At 43.9% G+C, this 26,209-nt stretch overlaps 2 protein-coding genes across 2 annotated transcripts in view; one reads left to right on the top strand and one right to left on the bottom strand.

Annotated features, from left to right (window-relative positions):
• Positions 1–6,759, top strand: part of RSPH9 (radial spoke head 9 homolog (Chlamydomonas)) — a gene marked incomplete at its 5' end in the record, with an annotated part of 18,478 nt that extends 11,719 nt beyond the window's left edge. The window contains one exon of the mRNA XM_010293433.1: positions 6,506–6,759. Within this exon, the coding sequence (XP_010291735.1) occupies positions 6,506–6,666 (161 nt within the window). The remainder of the gene's footprint in view (positions 1–6,505) is intronic.
• Positions 6,760–8,438: 1,679 nt separating this feature from the next.
• MRPS18A (mitochondrial ribosomal protein S18A) overlaps positions 8,439–26,209 on the bottom strand; it is a 21,727-nt gene continuing 3,956 nt past the window's right edge. Inside the window, exons 4-6 of the mRNA XM_010293432.1 lie at positions 19,223–19,346; positions 18,352–18,418; positions 8,439–8,759 (exon numbers count right to left, since the gene is read on the bottom strand). Coding sequence (XP_010291734.1) covers positions 8,615–8,759; positions 18,352–18,418; positions 19,223–19,346 — 336 coding nt within the window. The 3' untranslated portion in view covers positions 8,439–8,614. The remainder of the gene's footprint in view (positions 8,760–18,351; positions 18,419–19,222; positions 19,347–26,209) is intronic.

The raw sequence follows: 26,209 nt of genomic DNA, 5'->3' as shown, positions 1-26,209 counted from the left end.
GCAGGAAACAGGTACTTTGTGTGTAAGTGAAAGGCCCAGGCCTGTCTTAATAATTTGTGCTGCAGAGGTGTCCCCTGTTGGAGAGGATAATGGAGAGAAAAAGCCTCAGAAGTATCATCATTTTACTTTGAGGTTTGGGCATGGCTGTATTTGTGTGTCAACGACGTGGCAGGCATTAGGACCGCAAGAGCTGCTTGGCAGCATCTGACTGTTTGTAAGCTGTGTGTTCCTGGCTCTGGTGTCTTTTTAAAATAGTACTGAACCTGCAATCAGTCTGTGTTTTTATTTAATTGTTATTAAATAGTTATATGGGGAATTGGAAATATTGACAGCAGTGTTAACATATGGGGTGCAGGTGGTGTGTCAAGCAAATGAAAAAGATTTAGTTTGCAGCCAGTAAGTGGCATGAAAGAGTTTGAGCCCCACATAAGAGTGTTTAGATGTGTCCTTATGGCTGGTAGGCTGTGCATGAAATGTCCGTGTGGCAAAATTTGTTGAGAGCCAGAGCACAGTGACCTTTCCTTACAGCTGCTCTGTTTTGCAATTTGTCTTTGTTCCCTACAGACAGCAAATGAGAAGTAGGAAGCTCTTCTCAGTGTAGGATTTTCTGTTTGAGGGAAATGGAAGCTAAATCCCATGGGTGTAGTATGGCTTTCTCAGAGCTAAGTGCTTGGGGTCATGCAGCCAAGCAGCAGTTGCTTTTGCAAAGGGAAACGGCTTTCTTGCCCCTCTCTGGGTGTTAATATTTGTCCTGTAACTCAGTACTTCACTCTCACTCAGGACTGACTGCAGCAAGGTATGTTATAACCTGCTCTTCTGGCAGCACATAGTGTCAATGGTAAGTGCAACCATGCTGTAGCTGCTTTTCCCTTGAGACATTTCCGCCCTTGAAGATGAATTGATAATGTCACTTTTATGACCCTCTGTCAGCTTTTGCGACATGGAGCCTCTGTATCAGGCTGTCTAGCTTTTAAAGCTGTTTCTTCTCAAGCCTGTGCTGAAATGAAGCATTGCTGAATCACCTCCAAAGCAGCAATGTTATGAGAGGTCATACTGAAAGTGGACCAGTTACGGCAGGAAAGTTCTTCTGCAAACAGGCCTCTTAAAAGGCTTTTGTCTAAAAGCTAATGTCTCACGTACCCTATTGCCTCTGTGAATTACTAGATTCAACCCGTAGCTGAGACAGGCATGGGGGATGAGACAGGGATTTCTGTTGGCGACTGGAAAGGAAGAAGAAGCTGAGAAGGAGGTTGACTTTTGAAATTCAGCCCTGGTGTCCTGGCAGCTGTTGAAGGGCCATAAAAAAGGCAGTGGTTTAACACTGGGTGACCATCAGGATCTTCAAAGCACTTTCTTGTTTGGGAAAGATGTACGGAACTCCTCAGAATTCCTGCCTGTGTTTGGAGGGGTGGAGGCTGTAGCCTTATCCAAAGAGGGAATAGGAAGCTCCAGATCTTCATCCAGCGGATATTTTTCCCATGCTCTTTCCTCCCACACAGCAGCTCCCTCCCTTCCCTTCTGGAGCAGCAACAGGCAATAGTTTCGGCACAGACAGTGCTTGGCTTCCTTAGGTTTGCTGGGTGCAGCTTAAGAATTAACTTGCTTTTTAAAAAAATGTATTTTGAAGAATGGAAACCTCACCAGAGCAGTGTTACTGTGAGAAATCTCTAGCGTGAGAGGAATGACCTCCAGTTCCCTGCACCTCAGTGAGCTTTACGTGACGAGTGAGGTTAACTCTGCTGCGTGATTTAGGGACAATAGAGGCTACAGTTCACATGTAGATGCAAATGAAAATCAGTATTTAACTCTAAGAAAGCCAGCTTTTACTTGCTCTCTCCTAGTTCTAGTTGTATTCCTTCCAATGAAAATAATAATAATCTTAAATTTTTTTCCAGACAATTTTTATCCAGGAGTCTTGGTGTACCTTACAGACTGATGCTCTGAGCTTCCCAGCCTGCCAGTAAGAGACATGTTGTCTGACACAGGGGCAATGACAGGCACAGGGACTGCCATGGGATATTCTGAGCCAATGTTAGCAAGGATTTGAACCCAGCATCATGCTTCTGCATTTTTATAGTAATACAGACCTACACATACCTATGCAATGATTTTACTCTAAAAGCCATTTGTAATAGCAAGGAAGTTAAAAAAAAAAAAAGGCTAAAATCAGCATTTAATTTTCATAATTCTCCTCTTTTGATATTGTATTATTATATGCATTTCTAAGGCTTTCTTTTGAAGGAGGAAAGGCATATTAATTTTAAGTTATTACTTCATACTGTTCATTAGCTACTAAGTACTTTTAGAGTGGTTTATGACATTATTTCAAACTCCTACAAGAAAGGTGGGCCTAAAAAAGCATGTTGTTGTTTGAAGATTGTGAGATTTGAGCAATGATGGAAGAGAATACAATTGTCTTGGATCTTTCAAGGAGAACAACTTTCTCCGTGTCTCATGAGTTCACATATTAATTTTGTTTTCTGGACCATTTCCTCAAATGCTGCTAATGTGGTGAGGTATGGAAAAAAAAAGTACTGAGATAATGGGCCCTAATTTCTTCCTTTAAAGACCAAAATAAGCAGATAGGTTCCAGAACTTTAATGTGGTGTCTTCCTAGAAGGCAGACGTCAGCATTGTGTATCAAATACAGCTTCTGAACGGGTTTTGTGTGTTGCAAAAGTCCAGCCTGGAAAAGTGTACTGAATAAAACACCTTTGATAGGTTAGAAAAATGTCCCCAGTGATCTGGTTAGTAAAAGATAGAAAGTGGTGGTGGTGCTGCTGTTTGGCTCTGCAGAATAAAGAGCAGCTCTATCATTAATCATCATTCTGGCTGAAAACAGGATCTGAGGTGAAAATGACTTTGCAGTTTCACGCAGTTTCTTATAATTTTTCCTGTCCTCAACCTATGTTGCATTGGTCCAGTTGGGATTGCCCTTAAGTAACCTGCTTGTTTTGTTCAGGTCCTCATTTCACAGGAAGACTTGCACAGCATCAGCAAAACTTTATTGTCCATATTTGCATAGACCTAGATGAAGAATCAAGGATCAGAGAAGAGCTGGAAAGTATAAGCTTTCCAAGACTTTACAGTAGGGAAATGAAGCAGCTGCTCATCACAGCCTTCAGAGGTCTAGCATAAAAGTGAATGGAGCTGTCTTCAATTACATCTGTCCATTTCTGACAGGTGTGAAGGTGCAATTGAAGTTCCTTTGATCAGCAGTTAACTGCTGATGAATACTCTGAAAAAACTCATAATCCTGTGTGACACTAGGTAAATGTTCTGAGATCATGAATCCATGTAGTGTATTGCCCCAGAGCATAGATACAGGGATTTAATCAAGCTGAACTTGATTTACTCTCCCTTCTCTGCAAATTTATCCAACAAAATAAAGTCTGAATCCAGATACAGTTCCTGAGAGCATCAATATCCTTGTTTTGCTTCTCACCTTTCCCACTTGTTACGCTCCAGGCATTTCTTTTTATTCTTTGTAAGTTGTTTGGGGCAAAAGGTTCATCTGTGTATGTGAACATATATACACAGGCTATCACATGTACATAGGCTGCTGGTTGCTTTCAGTATGTTGGGAGGCATTAGCAAATGGAATAATCCCTAAAGGCTTTCACCACCCAGCAAGGCAAGGCACAGTCCTATCTTTGACAGATGTGCTTCTCACAGGAGAGAGTCCATCTCTCCATCTTTGGTCCTAAATCAAAGATAATAAGAGTTCCTCATTTCATTATATTCTTGTTAGAGAAACTCTTCCAAAAGTTTACAGTTCCCCCCTGCAAACCAACGTATAAAGCTGCTGCAAGAACCACCAGTATTTGGATGAAGAGCTTGCAGATAATTTCTGCAAGTTCAAGGTGGAAGAACCCTGCACTGAATGCAAAGCCAGTTCAGTGTTCCAAGGAAAAATGGAAAAAGTTATTTGTCACAATTACATTCAGATCTATTTGCATGCCACTTCTTTCTCAATGCCCATGTGCATAGTCAAGCTACTGCCACTAGCAGATGCTGAAAACTTGTAGAGGCAAGTTCAGAAACTGTTTGAGAGCTTGTCCTTTGACAGCAGATGGCTGTAGTGCTTCAGCCACCAGATGATCTGCCTTGTAGTGGTGTTCTTCATCTGGGTTTCCATGCTGTCCAAGTAGTAAAGTTTCTTAAGAACATGCAGATTTTGTCAGAGACCCAGTCAGTCAGAATTTGTAATCCCAGTGGCTGAACCATAATATGTGTATTTACTCCAAGTATGACAAAGATTCAATCCAGTTTGTGTCCATATGAGTGGCACCGGAGAGACTGCATGGGAGGTTGGGCTTGCTGTGTATGTGAAACCACTGCTTGTGAAGACAGTAGCTCATGCTTTAACTAGGACCTGTGCAAAGAATGTCACAGTGCAAGAAAGGTGAAAGATGGCACACACCTGTACTGATCCTGGCCTATGTTAAGTAGTGCTTTGCTTTACTGCGATTCCAGCTGCTTGTCTTTAGTGCAAACATTCAACTGAGTGAGTTAGAAGTAAGCTCTCCAGTGCAGAAATCTCCTGAGTCTTTAAAGACTGTGAATGTCGTCTTTGTACTTCTATCCTGCAGCCAGAGTCAGTTTGTTAGGAAGTCAGTCACGGAAGGTAGCCATTCTTGCTGTTCATTTAGTTCCATGGTTGCACATAACTGGAGAGGGTACTTTGAAAGGTAACAGATCAAACATGACACAGGACTTATGTTGTGCATATTATGGTATAACAAACCTGTGGAAGGAGACAGGGGGAACAATGGTGGCCAAGAAACCCTTGAAAAGTACAGAAAGACAAACAGAAGAGATAAGTAACAGGTGAGCAGCACAGCTCGTGACACCTCGTTTTACAGGGCTTTGAATTGTGTTGTTCCTTTCTGATTCTGCAGTCACCATAGATACATTTCCCCTCAACTTCCCTCCTCCCTCAAGTCCTCAACTACTGTAGTTTGCCATGAACTGCATAAGAGACTACATGTACTGCAAGCGAGCATGCACAAGCCCAAAGCTGCACAAACACCCATTGCCCAGCTAGGTGCTGCCTCCTGGCTGCCAGGTGAGCCAACCAGCCTGCGCTTCCTCGCAGCCGCTATCAGACCAAACAAATAGCTTCAGGAGCTGCAGTCAACCCGTGGGCCATGTCCTATGGAGACCTGTTTTAGGAACTTGCAGTGTTAAAGCCCTTCAGCCCTTTGTCGGGTGTGACTAAAATTGGACAAGAGTCAGAAGGTAGTGGGAGGGGGAGGACTGGCAGCTGACAGCAATCACAGAAGCCCTTCCCCAGGCTAACCATGACATGAGTAAGCATGAGTCATAGCATAAATTGATGAGCCTAAAATTATCTACAAGGATGAATACCATCTAACTGGCCCAACACATTATGGGCTTTCTGCTTTCTCTGGAATTGGCAGGTTTTGGCTTTGGGTACCGATAGGCTGACTGCTTTACTCTAGGCCAGTAATAGTCTGACAGCTCCAACTGCATTTTTTTTTATTTGGGCCTGCTGCTTTTACTTTTACATGGAGATTCAGCAGCAACCTTCTTCCCTACAGTGCCCTCTAGGCATTACTGATTTGGTGCTGAAGCTTGTATTTTCTTCTCCTGGCAGCTCCTTGCCCTCTGGCATTGAATCCAAGATGACAGTCCAGCCCCTCCCCTCCAGCATTGTTCCCAGGCTGTCGTGTCAGACAGCAAAACAAATACTCAGTGGCTCAGAGCTCCTTGCATCCAGGAGAAATTGCATTTTCACACTGGCTCTGAACCTCCACTGCAGAGCCAAAGCAAAATTAATGCGGAAACTAATCCCTTTGCCCCTACCACGCACATCCTTTTCAATGGTGGAGCCAAGAAAGACTGAAGAAAATTAACCTTTTCTGTAAATTTCTCTTGAGATAGGAAATACCCTGCCTTTCACTTTCTCTTCTTCTTCTTTTCCAGCCACTGCATCAGGGAAACCAGTCTTCCCTGGAGCAGGAAAGCACCTTCTTATTCTTCCTACTACTAATGCTACAAGTTTATTTTAAGAAATTTCATACCTATACAGGATTGCTATAGCTAGTCTTGGCTCTTTATAGCTATTAGCTAGGCCAAGTAGGTGATAGAGCTTGTTAAAGTAACTGCTGCCCACTCAGAAGCAGACAAGAATAGCTGTAGCCTCTCCTAGGGATCAAGTATACAAGTCTGGAGCTCCAGGGGTCCCTTCCTGTGACATATGACATTGCCACCATAGCCATGGGAATATGCTTCTGTGTGAAACTAGATGCAGACATGTGGAAATGAGGGCAGCCTGTAATACTAAATTGACAAAAGAAGAAAGGGTATCAAGGTTTCTGGTCTCCCTGATTTCCCTCTTTTCAGGGTGTCACAAACTTCAGTGCACTGTGAAGCGGTCAGGCAGAACTGACCGCAATCCTCCCAGCTTAGCAACAGCTTGCTCCAGGAACGCTGTCTCCTTCTCCTTTGCAGTGACTCATTAGCACATGTTCTTGCACAGGCTCCTGGACTGCCCAGCTAGAGAAGGGAGGCACTGTGGTGGTGCTGCGGAGCTTGCTGTGGCTGGGACTGACATTCTACCATGTCCCAATGTCCAAGCAATATGGCTACGTCTACTTTGGCACTGGCGAGAAGAACTTAGATCTGCCCTTCATGCTGTGACTCTCCTGTCTGGGATGAGGACTTGAGAACATTTAGATTTTATACTTAGGAGATTTTTTTTTACTGCTTGTTCTAATAAATGTGTGAAACCTCTGCACTTTGAGCAGGATTCTTTCTTTTGTGCCTGGATTCTGGCCCCGATTCTTCTCCTAGGACTTCACTGTAATCCTCCCTCAACTCCAGATTGAACTCCCTGTAATGTGTCACTACAGAACCTTTACATAGTAACACATGGCATTTTCTTCCATGACGGCCAAAGCCCTACGTCAGAAATCAATCCTAGGCCATCTGTCTCATTACAAAGGCACCATGCTTACACAAAAACTCATTTGGAGACAACAGAAATGAACACCTGCAGTCACCCATGTATGACAAACAAAAATAGTTTCTGCCTTGGAGTCCGAGTAGAAAGCTAATACTCGAAGGAATCTCTACTAAGCCCTGAACTCCAGAAAGGCATATTGAAGTGAGGAGAGTATTTTGGTTTTCAGATGCTAGGTTTCACCAAAATTAGAAGGGTCTTTCCAGCTCATGGCACTGAACTGTAGAAAAAAATTAACTGTGAGCATCACCTGGTCTTTTGCAAAATGTGCTCATTCAGGTTCATCTCAAGGCAATGGTTTAATCCAGTGACTTTTCCATTAGTAAAACTCACTAAGCAGAGCTACCTGGGCTAGAAGACATAGTAATTTCTGTACATAGAAGAAAGAAAAATCTTTTCCTTTCTGAAGGGCTGTGGATTTCAAAGCTTCATAAAATAGAGATGGTCAGCCAGAGATTTTATCTCAGTAGTTAATGAAGTCTTGGCTCTGTCTCCCAAAGCAAAAAGATCTTGGCCAGCTCAAGGGGCTGAATGTAGGGCTTGCATTTCACAAAGTAAGGCTAAAAAGAACCATTATAATCCAATTTGATTTCCTGGGTAATATGGGTTTATCCTTACCCTTTGCTCCTGTCCATGCCAATAGGCATTAGCAGATGAATCTGATGAAAGCAGTACAAAGTTAAGTGGCATAGTAATACATAAAAAAAGCTGCGTTGATTTGTAGCCCCCAGATAAGTATCAAAAAAATGGAGCCAAAGCAAGAATGACCCTGAAAAATTTAATGAGCTTTTCACACCAGGCCCGTAAGTAGCATTTCTCAATTAGCAGTGGTCAGTAGGTGGAAGGTGCATACATGTACTGGACAGGGAGAGAAACGGTGCCACCTTTTAGTTACAGGATGGAAAATTATGCACATCTATCAGCCCCAAACTATCCCAGGAAGCAGCCATATCACTGACAGGACATACTTGTGGCAAATATATTTGCAAGGGGAAAAAACAGGCCAAGTCATCAAGGATGTTAACATGTTGTATTTGCTAGATCCAGGAGTGAAGCACAAGCCAGGAATCCTTAAAGGGAAATATAAGACACACACATGCCTGTCTGCTACTGCCACAGGTGTTCTGCTGGAAATTACAGATAGTACAGGTTATAAAAAAAGTTAATTTCAGTAGTCATTAACAATTTCTGTTACTGCCAAAGAAACACAGCGCTGCAGGAGACTTTTTCCTCCATCAGTATCACAGGTATAAAAGCCCATACAAGGCAAATCTGAGTTGAAACACACATTTATGGACAATCACCATTCACTGCTGGAAAAAGAAGGAAACATTCTTTTCCAAACCCAGCTGTGGACCATAACAAAACAAAAGCCTTCAGATCTTTTCTGGCTTTGAGGTAAAAGTCTTTGCCTCCTGCTTTCTCCAAATCATTCTGCACACTGAACTTTGCTTTGCTGAACCTTGTATTCTCCTAGAGGAGCAGATCGCAGCTCATTCACTGGAGACAATATAGAGTACTAATGACAGTTTTGGAGTAAGAAAATTGGAGATATACTCACAAACTTGCAAAAAAAGCAGGACAGTGGAAAATAGCTGTGCTTATTGTCTGTGCCAGTTCTGGCCACTAGTGGTTTAAATAGAGAGGCTTGTGTGTATATTTGACATTATCCTTCAGCAAAGGGTGTCCGACTGGCATGGGTTTTTTGCACCACTTAGGGCCCCTCCTCCAGATGGGCTTTGCAGATCTGACAGACCAGCGGGTCAGATACCTGTCAAAACAACACAAACACATTTCAGTTTGAGACTAATCCCTGAGAAAAGGTTCTGACTGAAGCAGAAGCAGGCATGGTAGCCTTTGCCTCCCCACATGCCTCTCTATAAAAGGAATAATCGTGAGCAGAGCTCCCTCAATTCAGAAGGGACCACTGGAAAGGAATTTTTGTTTGTTTTGGAACTTCTAAGTTGCACCTCTGTACTGAACCCTCTGGCACCTGCTTGACATCCAGTCCTGCGAAACAAATCAGGTATAGTCTCCAGGCTGCTGGCAAGTTGTCCACCTGTAGCTAAACTGGAGTGCCAAATCCCTTCATTGCAACTCCAAGACTGAATGCATCCGGCCTCTATGGGAGGTGTTATTTCAACAGCTGGCCTCAATAAGGTAAACTAATTACAAAGGCTAAACTCTGTGAGAAATAAAGTCCTCTAAAAAGCTATTCATTTAATTTCAGTGGATAATCGGTTATTTCTTCTGCATGGGATGGGTTTCTGGCCTAATCTTGCATTTTCATATGTCCAAATTTGCTTTAGTATTCTCTGTACAATACTATTGCAGCTTGCTGGTGCGGGAAGTCAGAACCTACAATGTAAGAGGTACTAGAATGGAATTATCATCACAACTACAAACCTCTGTGAAGACCAATGTCTGGCAAATATCCTCTGCTTTTTACCATTTGAAGTTTTAGACTTGGCTTTGCAAACAGGCAGGGGATTTCAGATCCAGAATCAGTTACTGGAAATCTTACCCTGTGGCTGGGTGGCCTGGAGTTTTGTTAGGCTTTAAATCTTTTGCTACCAGTAGAGAGGGGAATAGTGGTCCTTAGAGAAAGAGGAGTCTTTTCAGACAATAAAGATCCGAAGTAAAACCCTAGCATAATCTGCACAAACAATGCTCCAACAAATTAGAATTTGGAACAGACTGATAAACTTTGTCCAGCAATGTTTGCATGCCTCCGTTGAGTAATCCCGTGGTCTTGATGTAACCTCAATCAGTCATCCTCTCCTCAAACAGCTTTGTTACCTTTTATTTGCATCGTGCAAACTTGAGATATTAAGAACTTTGGACAGAGACCATGTAATGCATTTGTTTGAAGGCATTTGGCATATTCCTGAGAACTACAAAGAAAGCTTGCTATGCTAGGCAGCTACAGACTGTATAACAGCAGCCCATTTTCCTAGCACTTTTCTTCCTCCTGAACAACACAATTTGAAAAATGAACCACATTTGGAGGTTCCTGCCACTGAAATGAAGCCACTTCCAAAATGCTTTGCTTTTGCTTTGAGGAGTTTATGATAGTTAAAACACCTAGAAACAACAGGAGGAGGAATTTGGTAGACAGCATAGAGCAAGATCCAGCCACTTGTTCTCCTATGCATGCATTGAATTAGTCCCTTTTGACCTTTAATGTTATGGTAGTGCATTGGTGGAATCCCTTACATAACATTATCAGGACAGGAAGTTGGAGACTCTCCTGTCTCTAATTTCACATACACGGGGAGTTCGGAGAGTCCAAATACAGGTCCCCAGTTTGGAATCTGGCAAAGAACCATGGCAAAGCAGCTCCTTTCGGAGAAGCTGTAGGGGTATTTGACAGGCACATGGGGCTAGGTCCTTCTTTTCATATTTCCCTTGCTGCAGGGGGAGGTCTGTAGTGCAAGTTTTGATATTGCAAGACTGCACTTACAGTAAAGGAAGAAAAAAATCCCAAATTGTTTTAATGCATCAATGTGTCAAGTGCAGTTCTGGTCACGTGTCCACACGCTTACAGTAAAGTGCTCCCATGATAATAAATGATCTCACTGGGATAGAAGTGAATGTGTGAATGTGAGATACACATCAATGCTGTATGCAGGTTTAGACAGGCAGTGGCTTTTTAAGAAAACCCTCTGTTTCTGTGTGGGGGCTGGAAGTGCACACCCCAGTTCTGCATAGGAAGGAGGATTTAGTAATGGCCTGATTTTAAAGCTTTTGTTATTTCTCTTTTGAGCAGGTCTAATCCAGCCCTCTGGTCCAGGCTTTTGGCTTCCTTTGGGGACTGCAGGCTGGGGCTTTTCATTGTTAGCTGAAACAGACATTTGGACGCTTTCCCTTCCTGGAGCACATTTGCTTTTAGCACTTTTAATACTTGCTTTGTCCCAAACTCAAACTTGTCCTGTTTTGTTTGCTGTGTCTTTATTTTTTTTTTTTTTTTTTTTTTTTTTACCTTGATTCAGCAGTGGCAAAAGCCTGATGCCTGGTAGCAGTCAGTCTACAAAGTTCCTCTTCCTCTTTGACTAACCCCAGTTCCTACTGTTTCACAGACAGATTTTTTTTTTTTCTTGAGAGTAAAAACAATCCGCAAAACTCACATATTAGAGCTTCAAAGCCCAGCAGAGAGGACTTTCTGCAAACTCGGCTGTCCATGTAAGGTAGTACATCCCCTTTTCTAGCCAATTCACCCAACTTTCAATTGTATCCAACCACACGGTTTGTCTCGGGGAGTTTTTACAATAACCTGCAAACACACACTGGCAGATGGTCTGAATTTTCTCAACCAGCTGAGGGTTGTCAGGACAGAGCCTCCATGTGGATGCCAAATGCAGCTGGTCTGCGGTCTCCTAACCTGTTATCTCAGTGTGCAAAGCTCTCACTCTGGACAAAGTGGGACAGAACTGCCAATCTTGGTGACTGGCAACTCACCTCAGGGCTCTGCTTGCCTCCTTCAGTATGGTAGGATCCTGGTCAACAACCAGAATCCCTAGACTCCAGCTGCACAAATTACTAGTTTGGGTAAAGCGTGATGGGAATCCTGGTGGGATTTCCCTGATGGGAAAAGGCAAGGTATAAACAGGATGGAAATCACTGTGGTTAGTCACCTGCAGTCATTGCAATCGCTTAAAATCTCTGTGGCACGTGGAAGTCCATTTCCATGGATTTTATTCAGTGAGCAGAAGGGCCTCTAAGCCTTCCCACTCAGAGGCTGCCATTCAATACCTAGGAGCAGGCATGGGCCTTCCACGTGCTGGGTAAGGGAAATGACCTACCCATGGGGCAACTGCAGTCCTACACACAGCCCAAGCAAAGGCCATGCTGGTGCCGTTCAAGGCTGAACTTCTGAACCCTCACTAAACTTTTTCAATCTGGCTTTTGTTTGGATTAAGAGCAGAAGGCAGAGGGTTACAGACTGCAGGAAGCACTCGATCAAAGTGCTGGCAAGACTGCCTCCTCCCTGCCACATCCCTTCCCATGACACCCTCTTGGCTTTGCTCACCTGCAGCCGCTCTGGCTCTTTGCTTTGAATTCATATGCTCTGCACAGCACGGTTTCCATGCAGATGAGAGAAACCACATGCTGCTGGAGTTAAATGCTGATAGCAGTGAAACCAGATTCTGCTCCCAGGGATGAGAAGTGTCCACAGAGCCTGAGAACTCTGTAATTCATGAGGAGTTCATATGGAACCTGCCTCTTCCCTAACACATAGAAACTTCTCCAGTTCAGGTAATGGAGGAGGGATTGACTTGGGTATTATCTGTGCCAAGTTCTGTTCTTCCAGTAGGAAGCTGAGCACTCAAAATCAAGTACTCCATAATCTACAGCATCTCTTGCTGACAGAGCCTGGACTTGGGGAACCTGTGACATCCCTTAGTCCTTTTGGAAAGGGAACAACTTCAGAGTGTTGTGCTTTAACCAATGTTTTGGACCTGCCAGAAGAAAATGAGTGCTATATTCACATTAAGAGAGCATCTAGATGCTGGCCTGAACTCAGTGACTGTTCTGGGTAGACTGTTAGTCCATGCTATCCATGTGACAACCTCCATGCTGGAAAGAAAACTGCTGAGCTGTTCAGGTTTCCATTCCTGAAAGCAAGGATAGAAGTTTGACCTGCAGCTGTGCTTGACTGTTTCCCAAATGGTTCTGGTGTGTGGTGGCCTGCACACATACGAATCTGGAATATGAGAACAGTCTGTCACTCTGCATGGTGCTGCTGAAATCCCTGAGAACTTCCTCAGCCTCATGGGCTAGTGAAAATATTTTGTTTCTGCAGCACTTAACTGGAATATGCCAGGCTGGAGCACAAATGGATGCAGAAATAACAGCAGGAAGTTATGAAAGGGAGAATTCAGGCTGAGGATGAGGGAACAATCCTTGGCTGCAAGACAAATTTGCATGTGGAATCATCCCTTGGAAACAGTAAAAGCCACAGACTGGGCCAAACATGAGAAAATGAACTGTGGGGAGTAATTCTGCATTGATAGGGGGTAAATTTCATTGGTTTTCCATGTCCAAGTTCTGCAGACAAATGACAAGGAAGAGAGGGGGAGGACAGTAGATTCAAGAGTTTATGGATGCTGTGGGTACTCCAATGGCCGTATTTCTTCAAAAGCACCCACTAAAGCTAGTAAAGCAGTTAAGTGATAACATTCATGAGCAATTGCTGTCAAAAACAAATCATGCAGAAAAAAAAAGGCAAAGAACTAAAGTCCAAGAAATAAGAAATAGCATGGTAAGTCTCACCTCAATGGTGTCCCAACTACAGGGGGTAGAAGAGAGCTGTGGAATGCTCCCCAGTTGAATTCTGACTACAAGGTGTTCTCACATGTCTCCTACCACCCCAGGACCACATAGCTTGGCTCAAACAGACATTTCACTTTCATGTTATACCTTCTTCTGCAGTTCCCAGTCTCCTCCTCTACGTTACATTACATCCTGGATGGGTGATCTCATACTGTGCTAAGACAGTTGGATGACCAAGAACAAGGTGGGATATGTAGGCCACTACTTCCCAAAGCATTCTGCTCTTCCTCTTGCATTCCAGTAGTACGATCAGGATCAGGAGATGGGGTGGGTAAGGGGAGACCACCTGCCAAGTGACCCAGTGCAAAGCAGGGAAATTCTTACCTCTCTGCAGAGACATCTGGGGCATGTAGGAGGCAATGTCCAAAGTTTGTACAATGGAGACAATAAAACCACTTCAGAAAACAGAACAGGGATTCTGCTTTTTGGAAAACATCATTGAGTAAGCACCAGAAGAGCACCTTCTGGAGGGGCAGAGCAGGCAGAGGGGTTCCCGATGATAAACCCACACTTCACATCACCAGATCAATGGCAGGGCAGCACCCTGACCTTTGTTAATACGCGTCAGTTTGCCGATAGTTCTGTACAGTGGCATGTTACATTTTAATCTCAGCTAGGTGATAGCCAGTGCATGCCTGACATTTTGTATTTGAAGCAGGATCACTTTAAATGGCATGATTGTGACATAGGCCAAACATTCTGGCCAAGACAGCCACAAGTGCAGCCAAGGAAAAACTGAGGAGCAGCTTTTCTGGTGCTCTCAAAAGTATACATTAACACACCTCCTCAGCCCTTCTTAATGTAGTTACTTAGCACCTTTGCCCAGGAACCATAGAGCTCCTCCTATGCAGCTGGCCTGTACATCATCTCAGGGGCAAAGAAGAGAGACAAAGCAGTCTTTCATCAGGCTGGTTTGTCCCTTTTTCAGCAGCAGATGAAGCTGCTCTCAAAAATACTGACACAACCTTGGAAGAAGCCTGTCCAAAGGTAGCATCAACCAGAACTTTGCAAGACTGGAGAAAAAGGAGAGGGATTGCTCATCCAGATGAAATAATCTGCCAGACTTCTGAGGCAGGTGTTGCTGCTGTTGAATCTACAGAACATCCACAGAGTCTACACGCAGTAAGTGAATCCTCAGGTCTGTATTATAGTAGAGGTGCTGGGCTCTGACTCCTACTTTAAGTTACACGCCCCACAATGAATCTCTGAACTTCAGTCTCAGGTGGTGAGAGAGGAATCAGTCCCTAAGGTTAGCTTAGGCTTTCATCTTGGTCCTGCCACTCTAAGAGATGATGGTGTAGTCTCATGTAAAGAGCTCTACCATCAGCAAAACATTCTTCAGCTCAGTGTAAGATTTTCTGTCCACAGATGGTAGGAATTCTCACAGAAGTATGTGGCATAACATCTGGAGTAGACAGTGAGTTGTCAGAAGTCCCTCCTTTAAAAAAGTGAAAGATTTCTCAATTCAGAGTGAAGAGTTAGACAACAGGCTACTTACAGGGGGGCAATGAGAGGAACTTCTGGGCAGGAGGAGTGAGGGACACAAAATAAGACTGAAAGAAATGCTGTCCTTCAGCAGGGCAAAGCTTATTGTCACAGTCTTGAGACAGACTATATGCCTCTGCAGTGCTCTGTCTATTCTTTTCATCTTGCACCTTCCTATTTTAGAAGAGTATAGCAAGAACTGTGTCTCCTGTATGCAAAACTTTCTTCCATGTGCCATGCAAGCTCCTGATGGCGAGTGAGTAAGTGCAGATGAGCGAGGGGGAGAGACAGCAGAAACAGAGGACACGTGACTGGGAATGGACTAAAGTCTCAGTATACTGGATGCTACTAGCCACCTGTGAGAACTATCCATCTCAGTTTGCAGCCCTGATACAAGTCTGTCTCCATTTCTGTTCACTGGCTTGTTTCCTCATGACTACTTTCTTTTGACCAACAAGGATGACACTGCTGCAGAGCCAAGCAAGAGATGCCTCTTTCACCTTTGCAAGCATCCGTGCACAGCAATGGGCAAGCTGCTGTGCCAGGATCTCTGGTTCCTTCACAGATCAAGTTAAAGGTCCCTCAAGCAGCTGGTGGCAATTCAACAGCTCCAGCATCTACAACATGGGCACTTCAGCCTGCTCCTGAAGTGTGGCTGGTGAGGGCTATTTTGGAGGGGATGGCATGCAGAAAAGCATATTTCAACACCACACTCAAAGTAGACCCACTCTAAATGGAGCACAGACAAAGGCATCACTGCATGCAGAGCTGGAGTGCACAAGGGCTGGTTAAACTGGTATTATATGGAACATATATTACCTGTGTCCCTGTCTTGGAAGAGCTTTAACAAGGAGCCAAAGCATATTATGGGGCACCTCAGTTTCTCCCCATTGGCATTCCCAGGGCTACAGCAGCAGTACAAAAAAGCATTGTTACCTCTCATTTAAGCAGAGAGGTGAAAACTACTAGAGCAGACAATACAGTGACCTCAAGAAGAGCTGAAGCTCAAGGATTTGGAAAATACGTTACTTAACTGTGCAACGTACTGCCTGCTGTGATAGGCTGTCTGTACATCCTGTTCATCCCTTCATGGACTTGACACTTAAAAACCCAGCAGACACAAACACAGTGAAGGGACAGGCTAAATTAGGTGCACAGCCCTTCGATTACACCAGACAGGATTAGAGGATGACCTGGTCATGTTCTTATGGCACTGAACAAGGCAGCTTGTTCCACTCAAAAGTCCCAGCCCAATTCTGTCCCTGTCTTCCCCTACCAGCTCACTTGCATTTGGCAGCACCACTGGCTGAGTGCTTCCCAAATTACTACAGACTTAGAGAAAGCTTTAAAAAGAAGTACAGAAGCAAAGACAAGGTAAGTTTGGACAAGTCATTTATATGGGAAACTTTTGACAAAAGCTCTAGGGTCATCCCCAAAATAAGGGCTGAATGTCTTCAGCATGTAGGTACCCTTCAGACTAGAGGAAGGAAGCAATTTACATCTCCTGCCTTATGTGGTGCCAGCTACTGTTCCAGAGAGCAATACGGGAAGCACAGGTGGGGGTACGTGCAGTCAAAACTCTCACAGAACCACAATGGCCAAGATTTTGCAAAGCTCCAACATGCAGAGCTTTCCCCTTCCACCAGGCTGAGAAGACACTATCATGAGGGACAAAGGAGGGTACTCCTGAAGTACCCGTACACCCTGTCCTGGCTCTGGGACTCATTTGTTTAGTTCCAGCCCCATCACCAAAACTTTCAACACAATTTCATGATCTGATTCTCTTGTCTCCACCCAGTCCCCAAAGCCTGCCTCCTTCAATGCTGTTCCATCTCCTCAGCAACAGTTCTGCTCTCTTTTTCTAAACGCTTCTTCCACCCTGCTTGCTACGTTCCCTTGCTGGGAGGAGAAAAGCAAGAGTTGTGTAGGGAGGGACTAGCAATATGATAGGTAGGGACTGGACACTAACCCAGTTTAAATATCTTAATTTTAGAGGTGTAGCACACCTACTTGCATTCAGAACATATCCACAGGTATCTGTTCTTTGTTCTCACTAAGAGTCTATGGAACAATTTATAAGAGTCAGGGCATTAGATCTGGAATCCTGGTGTGATTCCAGCAAAATACAGGATTTACTATTTCCTGTCTCAACCTGCTATGTGCAGGGTTGCTATGTGAATGCTAACTAGATAATGTGCTCCACCCCACAGCTGCTAGATAAGACACAACTACTAAAGAATCCCAAAGACTTCTAAGACACAGGAAAGAAGCAGTTTTCAGAGCTGAAATATCTGATGGCTACAGGTCTGCATCAAATGTAGCGTCCTCTAATTTGATCCTCACTGATACCCAGTGCACAGCCTGCCAGTATGCAAGGGACATTTCCAAGAGCCTGCCTCAAGACTCCACTGCAGAGAGCCAGACCTGAAATGCAGGAGTCTCCAGCTGCCCCCAGCCCTGCAGTCTAAGCTCTCCCAGCAACAGCCCCATGGCCTCTGGTAACCCCACCGCTTGCTATAATGCGAGGTTCATAAACCGCTCTGACATCCCCATGGAAACAGAGTGTGAGGTCATAAACAGGGGATTAGCACCTCTGAGCACCCAGCACAGTACCGGAGGCTTTCCATTCACCCACCAAAGGCCAGGGGCCATTCAGGCCCAAGAGGGGGAAGAGACCCTGTTAGACAGGAAGGGCAGGCAGAGGGCGAATCGCTGACTGGGGGAAATGGGGATGGGGCAGAGTGGAACAGGCTTGTGATGGGCCCTTGCTGGCTGCTCAGGTCCCCACTCACTGCTGGTACCCCTTCCTGGGCACCCTCCTGCTGTCGGGGGCCAGGCACCGCAAGGCTGAGAGAGAAAAGACTGGTCAGTCTGAGGAAAAGAAGGCTTGCGGGGATGTCTTACCAATGTTTATAAATACCTGAAGGGAGGGCGTAAAGAAGTCAGAGCCAAGCTCTTCCCAGTGGTGCCCAGTGAAAGGACGAGGCAATGGGCACAAACTGAAACACAAGAAACTCCATCTGAACATAAGAAAACACTGTCTCACTATGAAGATGGTTCTCTGGAACAAGCTGCCCAGAGAAACTGTGGAAAGTCCATCCTTGGAGATATTCAAAACCTTACTGGACATAGTCCTGGGTAACCTGCTCTAGGTGACCCTACTTGAGCAGGGGACTAGCTGATCTCCAGAGGCCCCTTCCAACCTCAACTACTCTGTGATGCTGTGACTCCATCTCTGTGGCATCCTTCCGTGACTGCCCTACTGAGTGTTGGTGATGAGAAGGCGACTGCGGAGGAAGGGTGGGCAGACTCCAACACGTGCGGCAGTTTTAATCCTGTGTGGATAAATGGTTTGAATGAGATGTGGTTTGTCCTTAAAAGACTGACAAGAATATTGTGACAGACCTTCCTTTTTCAAAATGCTATGAGTACTCTTTATGAGCCTTGTTGCCTAAGACATGTTTTACCCAGTTATCAGGAACTGCTTTTCCTCTTCCAATCTATTCCTGAAAAAAAGAGAGATATGGAATGACAAGACTGTTCACCTGTTGAGCTTGGGTTTCTTGGGAATATGTCCTTCAGGAAGTGGAGGCCTGTGGTTTGGCAACAAACCTGAAACAGAAAAAGGCAGGCATGAGAATACTTTGCAGTGCCTCCTTGCCTCTATAGCATCCAGAAGTTACATTACACCTTGTAAGCCAGGCAACCCAGGTCCCTACTGGGGCAGCACAGCAAAAACTCAAGTACAGTAGAAAGGGTATTTTTTTATCTTTGGTAATTGCTGAACCTGCACCCCAGGCCAAAGAGAAGCTAGGAGGTTCTGCTGGATGTAGAGAGGAAATACACACCAAAGACACAGCCACTTGGGCTCATCGAAGGGGCTTTTTGAGAGGACATAGGGCACTGGTGTTCATCCTGGAGATGGAATCTGACTATTCTCAGTCCATTTAACTTGAATACAACTCAGGTACCAGGCATAAAGATCAGCACAATACTCCAACTGTGTCAACCTGGGTCTCACTCCCAGGGTAAAGCAAAAAAGTCTTCACATGGCAGGTAGTAGACAGCTGCACGTTATTAATGGGGTAGGCCAAGCTTATGCTAAATCAGTTTCAGAAGCTGGTATTTGATCATTAGTTACTAGAGACTGACCCACTTCCCAGATCTTTCTGCAACAGCAGACTCATCTACAGGGATAAATGTCTGCTGCCAAGGCAGGAGCCATGACACATAGCAAGTGGAACAAACAGTGTCTGGTCCATCATCCTGTCCCAGCACTTGGACCATAATGAGTTTGCTAGGTGACGGGACAATGACATCTCACTGAGCTATACTAATTTGGGAGGGAGACCTCTCTCAAGGGGTTCTCTATGGGTACCCCACAGTAAGGGGCTGTCTCAGGAGGAGGCTAGGTACCTGCACGGTGAGCCATCTGCACACAGACAGCAATCTTCTTGTGCTCCTCCAAACAGAGGCCTGTGACCCTTCGTGGCAGCATCCCTCCATCAGAACGGATAAACTGACTCAGTAGCAAGACATCCTGAGAGAGCAAGAGAAGGGCAAAGCCATCAGTGCTACAGCTACTTTAACTGCTGTGATTCTTAGGTGGTGTGCTGACCCTCGCGCCATGTACAGAGCTCAAAACAAAGCAAAACAAAACAATGACCCCTTCCTACGCGTTTTGGCTGCAGCCTGACAACAAGTGGCTTTTTCTTGCTGTCACTCCACCTGCCAGCTTAGCTCAGTAAGGTCACTCAGATGGTCTGAGTCTTCCCCTGACTTCACTAGTGTAAACACATGATGTCAACTGCAACCCCTGCTACTTCACTGTTGCTTGCTACAAGATTCTAGCTAAGATAATGTGTCCTAGGTACGGTTACACAATACCTACAGATGGATAGTGTTTACACAACTTGAAATGCCATCACAGCTGCTATCCTAAAGGTCACAGATATGTTAGATCACCTCTGGTCCCCTCCTTGTTCCCTCAGAGCATGATTGTTCTCCGCTATCTACTCCTCAAACTTTTATCCAGTTTCCCATGGTGGAACTTCCCTCATGTGTCTCTGGAGGGGTGGAGAGCAGGGAAATAGTCCAAGATCTTGCACAAAGAAGTTTTTTTTAAGAAAAAAATGTATGCTGATGAGAAAGACCTAATAGGATAAATTGCTGCCTTCAGTCCTTTGACTGTGTGTGTATGAGGTGGGGCTGTTACACCCATGCCGGATGGAAGGAGCACTCAGAGCATGCGTAGGGTTTGTCTGCGATTCAAGAATCATTTAGATTACACTGCTGTTGACGTCTCCGATTAAGAGCTCTAGAAATATAAAGAACTCTTAATAAAAATAAAATTAAAGGGATCTCTAGGATCAGTTAGTATCACGGAGCTGGGATGACAAATTTTTAAACACAGCAGCAACAGCTGTTGCACGAGTGTCCCATTAACTATACACAGTACAACAGCCCAGTATTTAGATATGTGCTTTCCATTTCCACACACAGCACCACTGCAAATGTACCCCTCAGGCCAATACAGGCAGGCTCCCTTGACATGCTGACATCAGCATAAGTTGGTCCAAAGGGCCTCTGGAGACTCTGTGCTTGTTATTTCCCCCCCATCTGTTGATAGACTTGTTGCTGGTTGAGAGTTTACTTCTCCACTGCTGTTGTAAACGTGTTTCATAGTTGAGGTAGCTGGACCATGCAGAGGCTGCCTGCAGGTTGGAAGAAACCTGCCAGAGAGCACCCTGACAGAATAAGAATTCAAACGAGGCACGTTAGCACTTTACACGCCCCCCCCCACCGTCTAGGGCAGCAAGCAAGAACAAAGAGTACTTGTTGCTTTTCACATTGGGTGACCATGACTCTGCCTGTTTTTCACAGATTCACAGACCTGCTGCCACCCCCCCATCTTTGCTCATTTACAAAGAACTCCCTGGAGCACTCCTAGCTTCATTTACTGCCCTTGAAAAGCAAACAATCACAAGTGACTATAAAATGAATATTCAGAAAACCTAGCTATCTAGGAATTATACCTCCATCACCACAGCACAAGACCAGCTCCGCTCTAAGGGGGGCTTGCTGGAATTCAGTATGGCTTTCTGGTATTGACGGATTCTGACAGATGCTGTCAGAAAAATGTTGCAGTCAAAATGTAGTGGGTTTTTGTTTGTTTTGGGTTTCTGTGGTTGTTTTTGACCTTCCTCCTCCTCGCCTTCAATCCCACCCTCACTAATATCATCATGACACACAATTTCCCTCTTCCCTTATCTGGCTTCCTTTCTACCTCCACTTGTCTACAATGAATGTGTTCAGACTGATTTTCAGATCCAGCTCCTTTGAAAACACTGCAGGTTAGGCAACTTCTCACTGATAAAAATGATCTATCAACCACCATACAGAGTGATGTTGGATCCAAAGAACAAGAAAAGCACAGCTAAGCAACTAGCAGCAAGCTCCTGAGAGGCCATCTACGGCTAAAACGGAAGCAAAGTGTCCTCAGCCCAGCTAACACGTGGCCTTGCCAATGAGAACAGTAACCAGGGGATCAGTTGGTGCCAGCTGCGTTGGTGGAAACTGGACAGAGGCCAGCCAAACAGTCCAAGGGCACTGACTTTCAGCCACTCCTGAAATGCACTGGATTGGATTCAGGAAACCATTGCAAGACTCCATCCCCTTTTTTCCTCTTTAGCCATCCAGTTCTCCAAATTGCCAACAGCTCAATTTGCCATTTAGCACAAACATATAATTTCCCTAAGTGAAAAAGGGCTGTCCAGCTCCAAGTGCCTAGAAAGAGAAAAACTTTCTAGACTTTTCTACTAGCCTGCTGCATTACTCTGTGGGGAAGAGGAAAAAGGGAGCTGATGGCAAGTTTGAGGCTGTTCCAGTCTTTGCAGCCGTGAAAGCCTAAGTAGGCCACAGGCTCTTGTGAAGGGTGTGTGTGGTCCAAGTGATTTCTCATATTACCACCACGCCTCATGGAGTCACAGGGTTGTTATCAAGCGTTTCCATGTAAAGGAGGGAGGTGGGAAGAAAAGGGAGGTAGTCTTTCTTTTTCTCCCTGTGGAACAAAAGTCAGGAAAATCCATTCTCTGTTATCATCTCTGACCAGCAGTGTCACCAACTGACCAACACCCTTGTGTGGCAGTCATTTCTTAACTGAAATCATCTATGTCCCAGCCGCTGCAGCATCAAATACACTCACGACATTTGGCTTAAACTTGCTGCACACTTGACAGAAGGTTTGTCCATTTCTGAAGATCCCCACAGTTAACAGACCAGGTGCCTCTCCCAGAGTACTCACACAGATGTATCTTACTACAGGGAGAAAGCAGGCAGGTACAGCCAACTTTATGGGGCAGCTGTGGAGGGAAGCAAACAAGTATGTGGAGCGGTCAAAGAAAAAAAATACGTCTGGCAAGTTCTCATGGTGCCGTCATGTTCCATGAAATTCACATTTTGTGCTAGTGGACAGCCAAGCCTGTAACCACGGATTTCCTTTAATCACTGGACAGCTCCCATGAGGCTGGACCCAGATTCCCACCCCTATAATCTGCAGCATTTGAAGAAAACAACTTGGATTGAATTAATCTAGGGCTAATAGGCAAAGCTTGCAGTTTGGTTTCCCCTAATTACTGCCAAAGCAAGATGACATATTTACTGCCTATTCAGACTAATGATGTTTGAAGTGGATAAGGGGGAAAACGAAAAACAAGTTTAGCCTTCACCTCTAAAAGGGCTGGATAAACTTGCTAAACGAAACACTATGTACAGCATGTTCTTGTGAACGGATGGCAACCAAGATGCAGAGGCATTTCTGCATTTTAATATCTGCAGACACTTGGAAAAGCAGGATCCTTGACTGGTTACATGTGATTCATTAAAACCTTCATTTACCAGAAGAAGAGTTCTGTCTGTGTAGCTAAATTACTACTGGGCTGTATCAGACAAGTCTGCCAGTCATTATTTCCAGTTATACAAGAGTCTAGTTTTCTCTTTCTCCCTTACTCCTGGTAGCTGTACACCATTCTCCAGGCATTTCTTTACAGGATTGCAGGTTTCAATCCAGTTGCATCCTGACAATGACCAAAATAATTTTTCACTTCCAATGGATATGAAAAAAATTGAGGTCTCAGTTTCAATGGACAGCCACACACAGACCACAAACTGTGGGAATTTGTACCTCAGGCTCTGTTACCCCAAGCCTCAGCAGAGACTAAAGACTGAACTGGCAAAGACAACTGCAGCCCTCCACACCACAGCTGAGGCAGGTTGGAATCATGACCTGCTAGTGCTCACAATGCCTGTTCAGTTGATTAATAACTTTGGAGACATTGGTCCCCCAGTTCTCTGACAGCCAAAGTAACTCATTATGCCACTACTTTAGACTGTGCTAGTTGCACATGACAAAAGGAAAGTCCTATGAGGTCATATTACTCAGCTCCCTCAGGGGCTAATTCAATACTTCCCTTTTCATAGTGCCTCATTCAGTCCAATTACAAGTGTCCCAAGCAAAAAAGCTCACACTTCCCCTTCTGTGCAACTGACTGATCTCAGCTTATCAATCTCAAAGGAACCACTGTGATCCATCTATTCTGCTCTCTTACCAAGCACAGGTTATAGGTTATGCTGTGTGAACTAGGGTATATCTTTAACAAAAATAGCTGTTCTCAATTTACAGACTTTTAGGACAATTAACCACCAGTGAGTAAATTGTGCCACTGTTTAATTACAGTTAAATGCCTGCACTTCATTATTTAAGCATTTTGAGACTCCGCTGCTCATCACTGCTGCAGCAAAGAAAAATAGCAGAGCATGCTTTTGTGCAGAAAAGGGAGATTTTTATTCACCTTAACATTTAAAAGCGTGAAAATCCATGATTGGTACAAAGCATTTAAAGATATAATGGACTTACTCAAACAGAAAAGGTGGTCTGCTCCAGAACTGAAATTTCTCCTAGTTCATATCAGCCCCACAGAGGAATGCTTCTAAATACTGAGGTAAGAAGCTTCTACAGTTCTGAAATACCGGTTCACATTGCTCTCTAGCTTTTTGTCCAGGTTCTTCTCTGCTCTACAGCAGGAGTATGGGATATATATATACACCAGATATATATGCATTCAAAAACTACAGGACAGCCAGGATGGGCACGTTCCTCATCTGTCTCTAAGAACAACAATTTCTTAGGAATGATCTCAGCAATGATTCTCAGCAGCATGGCTGCAGGATCTCTCCTCACCTTTGGTTTTCTCTTGCCTCCATACTGAACAGAAGAAATCAGGATCTAAGAATCAACTGAAGTGCTGAAGAAAACTTGTAACCTTAGTTCACTCTACAAACACACCTAAGACTCATGCTTTATATTGTCTGTTGAGACTAGCAGCCTGCTTATAATCCTGGAACTCAGGTTCTACAGCATCACATTTTCTAAAACTGCTGCTTTTTTCTTGATGGCACTGTTATTTCTACATGCCACAGTGTCTTCTACCACAGACAGCAGCAGAGAGTAAGTCTATATATTAATTTCCAAGATTTAGTCTGCTCCCATGGTTCATTTAATCCCTGAGCATCAGTTTATGATGCTCATTATGATGCTCCAACTCTGGAGTTGTTAATATGTGACTCACAGAATGCTTTCCAGAAATCTCTAGAACTACCCAGTTTAATGATGCTGTTGACTCTTTGCATTTAAGTCACATAAAACTATATTAACTTTAAGGAAGTATTTTCCAGTGTAAGCGATCGGTCTGTTTTGATCACAACACAATTCAGCAACCATGAAGAAAAGAGCTGCAAGAGATTGCTGCATTCAAACATGGGCCAACATAAAACAAACATGATCTCTTTTTGTAGTACTTTCCACACCTTAATGGTATTTGCCATTTCTCCTAATTTATTATCATCTGCAAATTCACTGTTTTTAGCTTTCCCAGATTGTTGAGAAACCAGACCAGAGAACACTAAATACTCGCCCCCAACTTATTTCACTGTTTAATGTTGCATCCAGCCCAAGTCAGAATCACTGACAACACTCAGATCCTAGACAACTTCATTTCTGCAACACAGACTTTTAAAGATACTAATCTGATTTTTCATTTACATCTCATGTCTGTTGTTTCACCTGCCTGGAGTAATTGCAAACATTTTGTCTGGCAGTATTTCTATACTCATGCTCTTCATAGTTCATGAGTCGTAATTAGTCCTATCAAATAGGTTATTTGTTTTTACTCCTAGTTGAGAAAATTTTACTTGGAATTGACCACTTGGTAAATCAAATACTACAATCATCAGCATCATTCTCCCTCCTCTCAACTATTTGGTGATTCCTTAGGATTTTTTCATGCTTTAAAAAAAATCCTGCAAGTGAAGTAATATATTTGCTACCTAATTCCCTTAAGATCTTGGGGCTACATGCAATCCAGGCCTGCTGGTCTGTACCTAATTCAATGCTTAAGTTATTTTTGTACCTGTTTTTTCCTGTTGCTTTACAGCTACAAGATTGCCATTACTACCTAGATATTAAAACATAACTTTTCCTTTGTGTGTGTTCGCTAGGATTGCATGTGAGCAGTTTAGTCATTCTGCAGCCAGTGTTGCTTTCAGTCCCCTTCTCCTCTCATTGATGGACTTTCTTTCTCACAAAGATTTCTTCTTCTCCAGATGCATTTGTATCTCTCTCAGCTTAATCCTATTGACATTAACTTATTCTGAGTTTTCTGTTGCCTTATCTTAGTGACAACATGTTCCTGTCTGGTTTTCTTCTTTTCTAATTACAGTACTGGATTTTTAGCTTGCAAGTGGGGCACTTAGTCCTTTTGTAAACTCTGTGTTTGAATGACCTCTTCTTCTAAACTTACATTCTGCATCTTCTCACGCTTCTTATTCCAAAGCATTCTTGACTGTTGTGCTTTTGTTTTAAATCATTACATGATTTCCCTCCCATCTTCTACATTTAGTGTTAGTAATCTTCTCATTAGTTAATAAACTTCTCATTAATGTTTACTGCAAAAAGCTTGAATCAAACCTATTCTTTCTGTTGAAAGGAATGTGAACACGTACGCTCTCCTTCAAATCCACCAAGAGTTTTAAAAGTTATATAAACCAGTTATTACCTTAGTGGACAATGACCCAATGAGAAATTGTAATGCTTCAAGACATATACTTGATCTAGTCAAGTCTTTTGGCCTGGAGTTAGAACAGGCCTGAATCAGTTAAGTAAAAGTTGCATTCCAGTTTGATTCTCCTGGAAGTGCAATGCTGGAAGGCAGCTAGGCCCAAAAGAAATATATGGCCTTCTCAGATCAGATGGCCATGTGCATAATTCCAAAACTCCTATTTCATATGAGCTCATCCTTCTTTTTCCCAGGATCACCAACAGCCAAGGCAAACAATTACTATGTAGGA

The sequence above is a fragment of the Phaethon lepturus genome, unplaced genomic scaffold, assembly GCF_000687285.1.
Source record: "Phaethon lepturus isolate BGI_N335 unplaced genomic scaffold, ASM68728v1 scaffold9098, whole genome shotgun sequence".
NCBI lineage: Eukaryota > Metazoa > Chordata > Aves > Phaethontiformes > Phaethontidae > Phaethon > Phaethon lepturus.
Note: the sequence above shows the minus strand (reverse complement) of the source record. Positions and strands in the feature narration are given on the sequence as shown.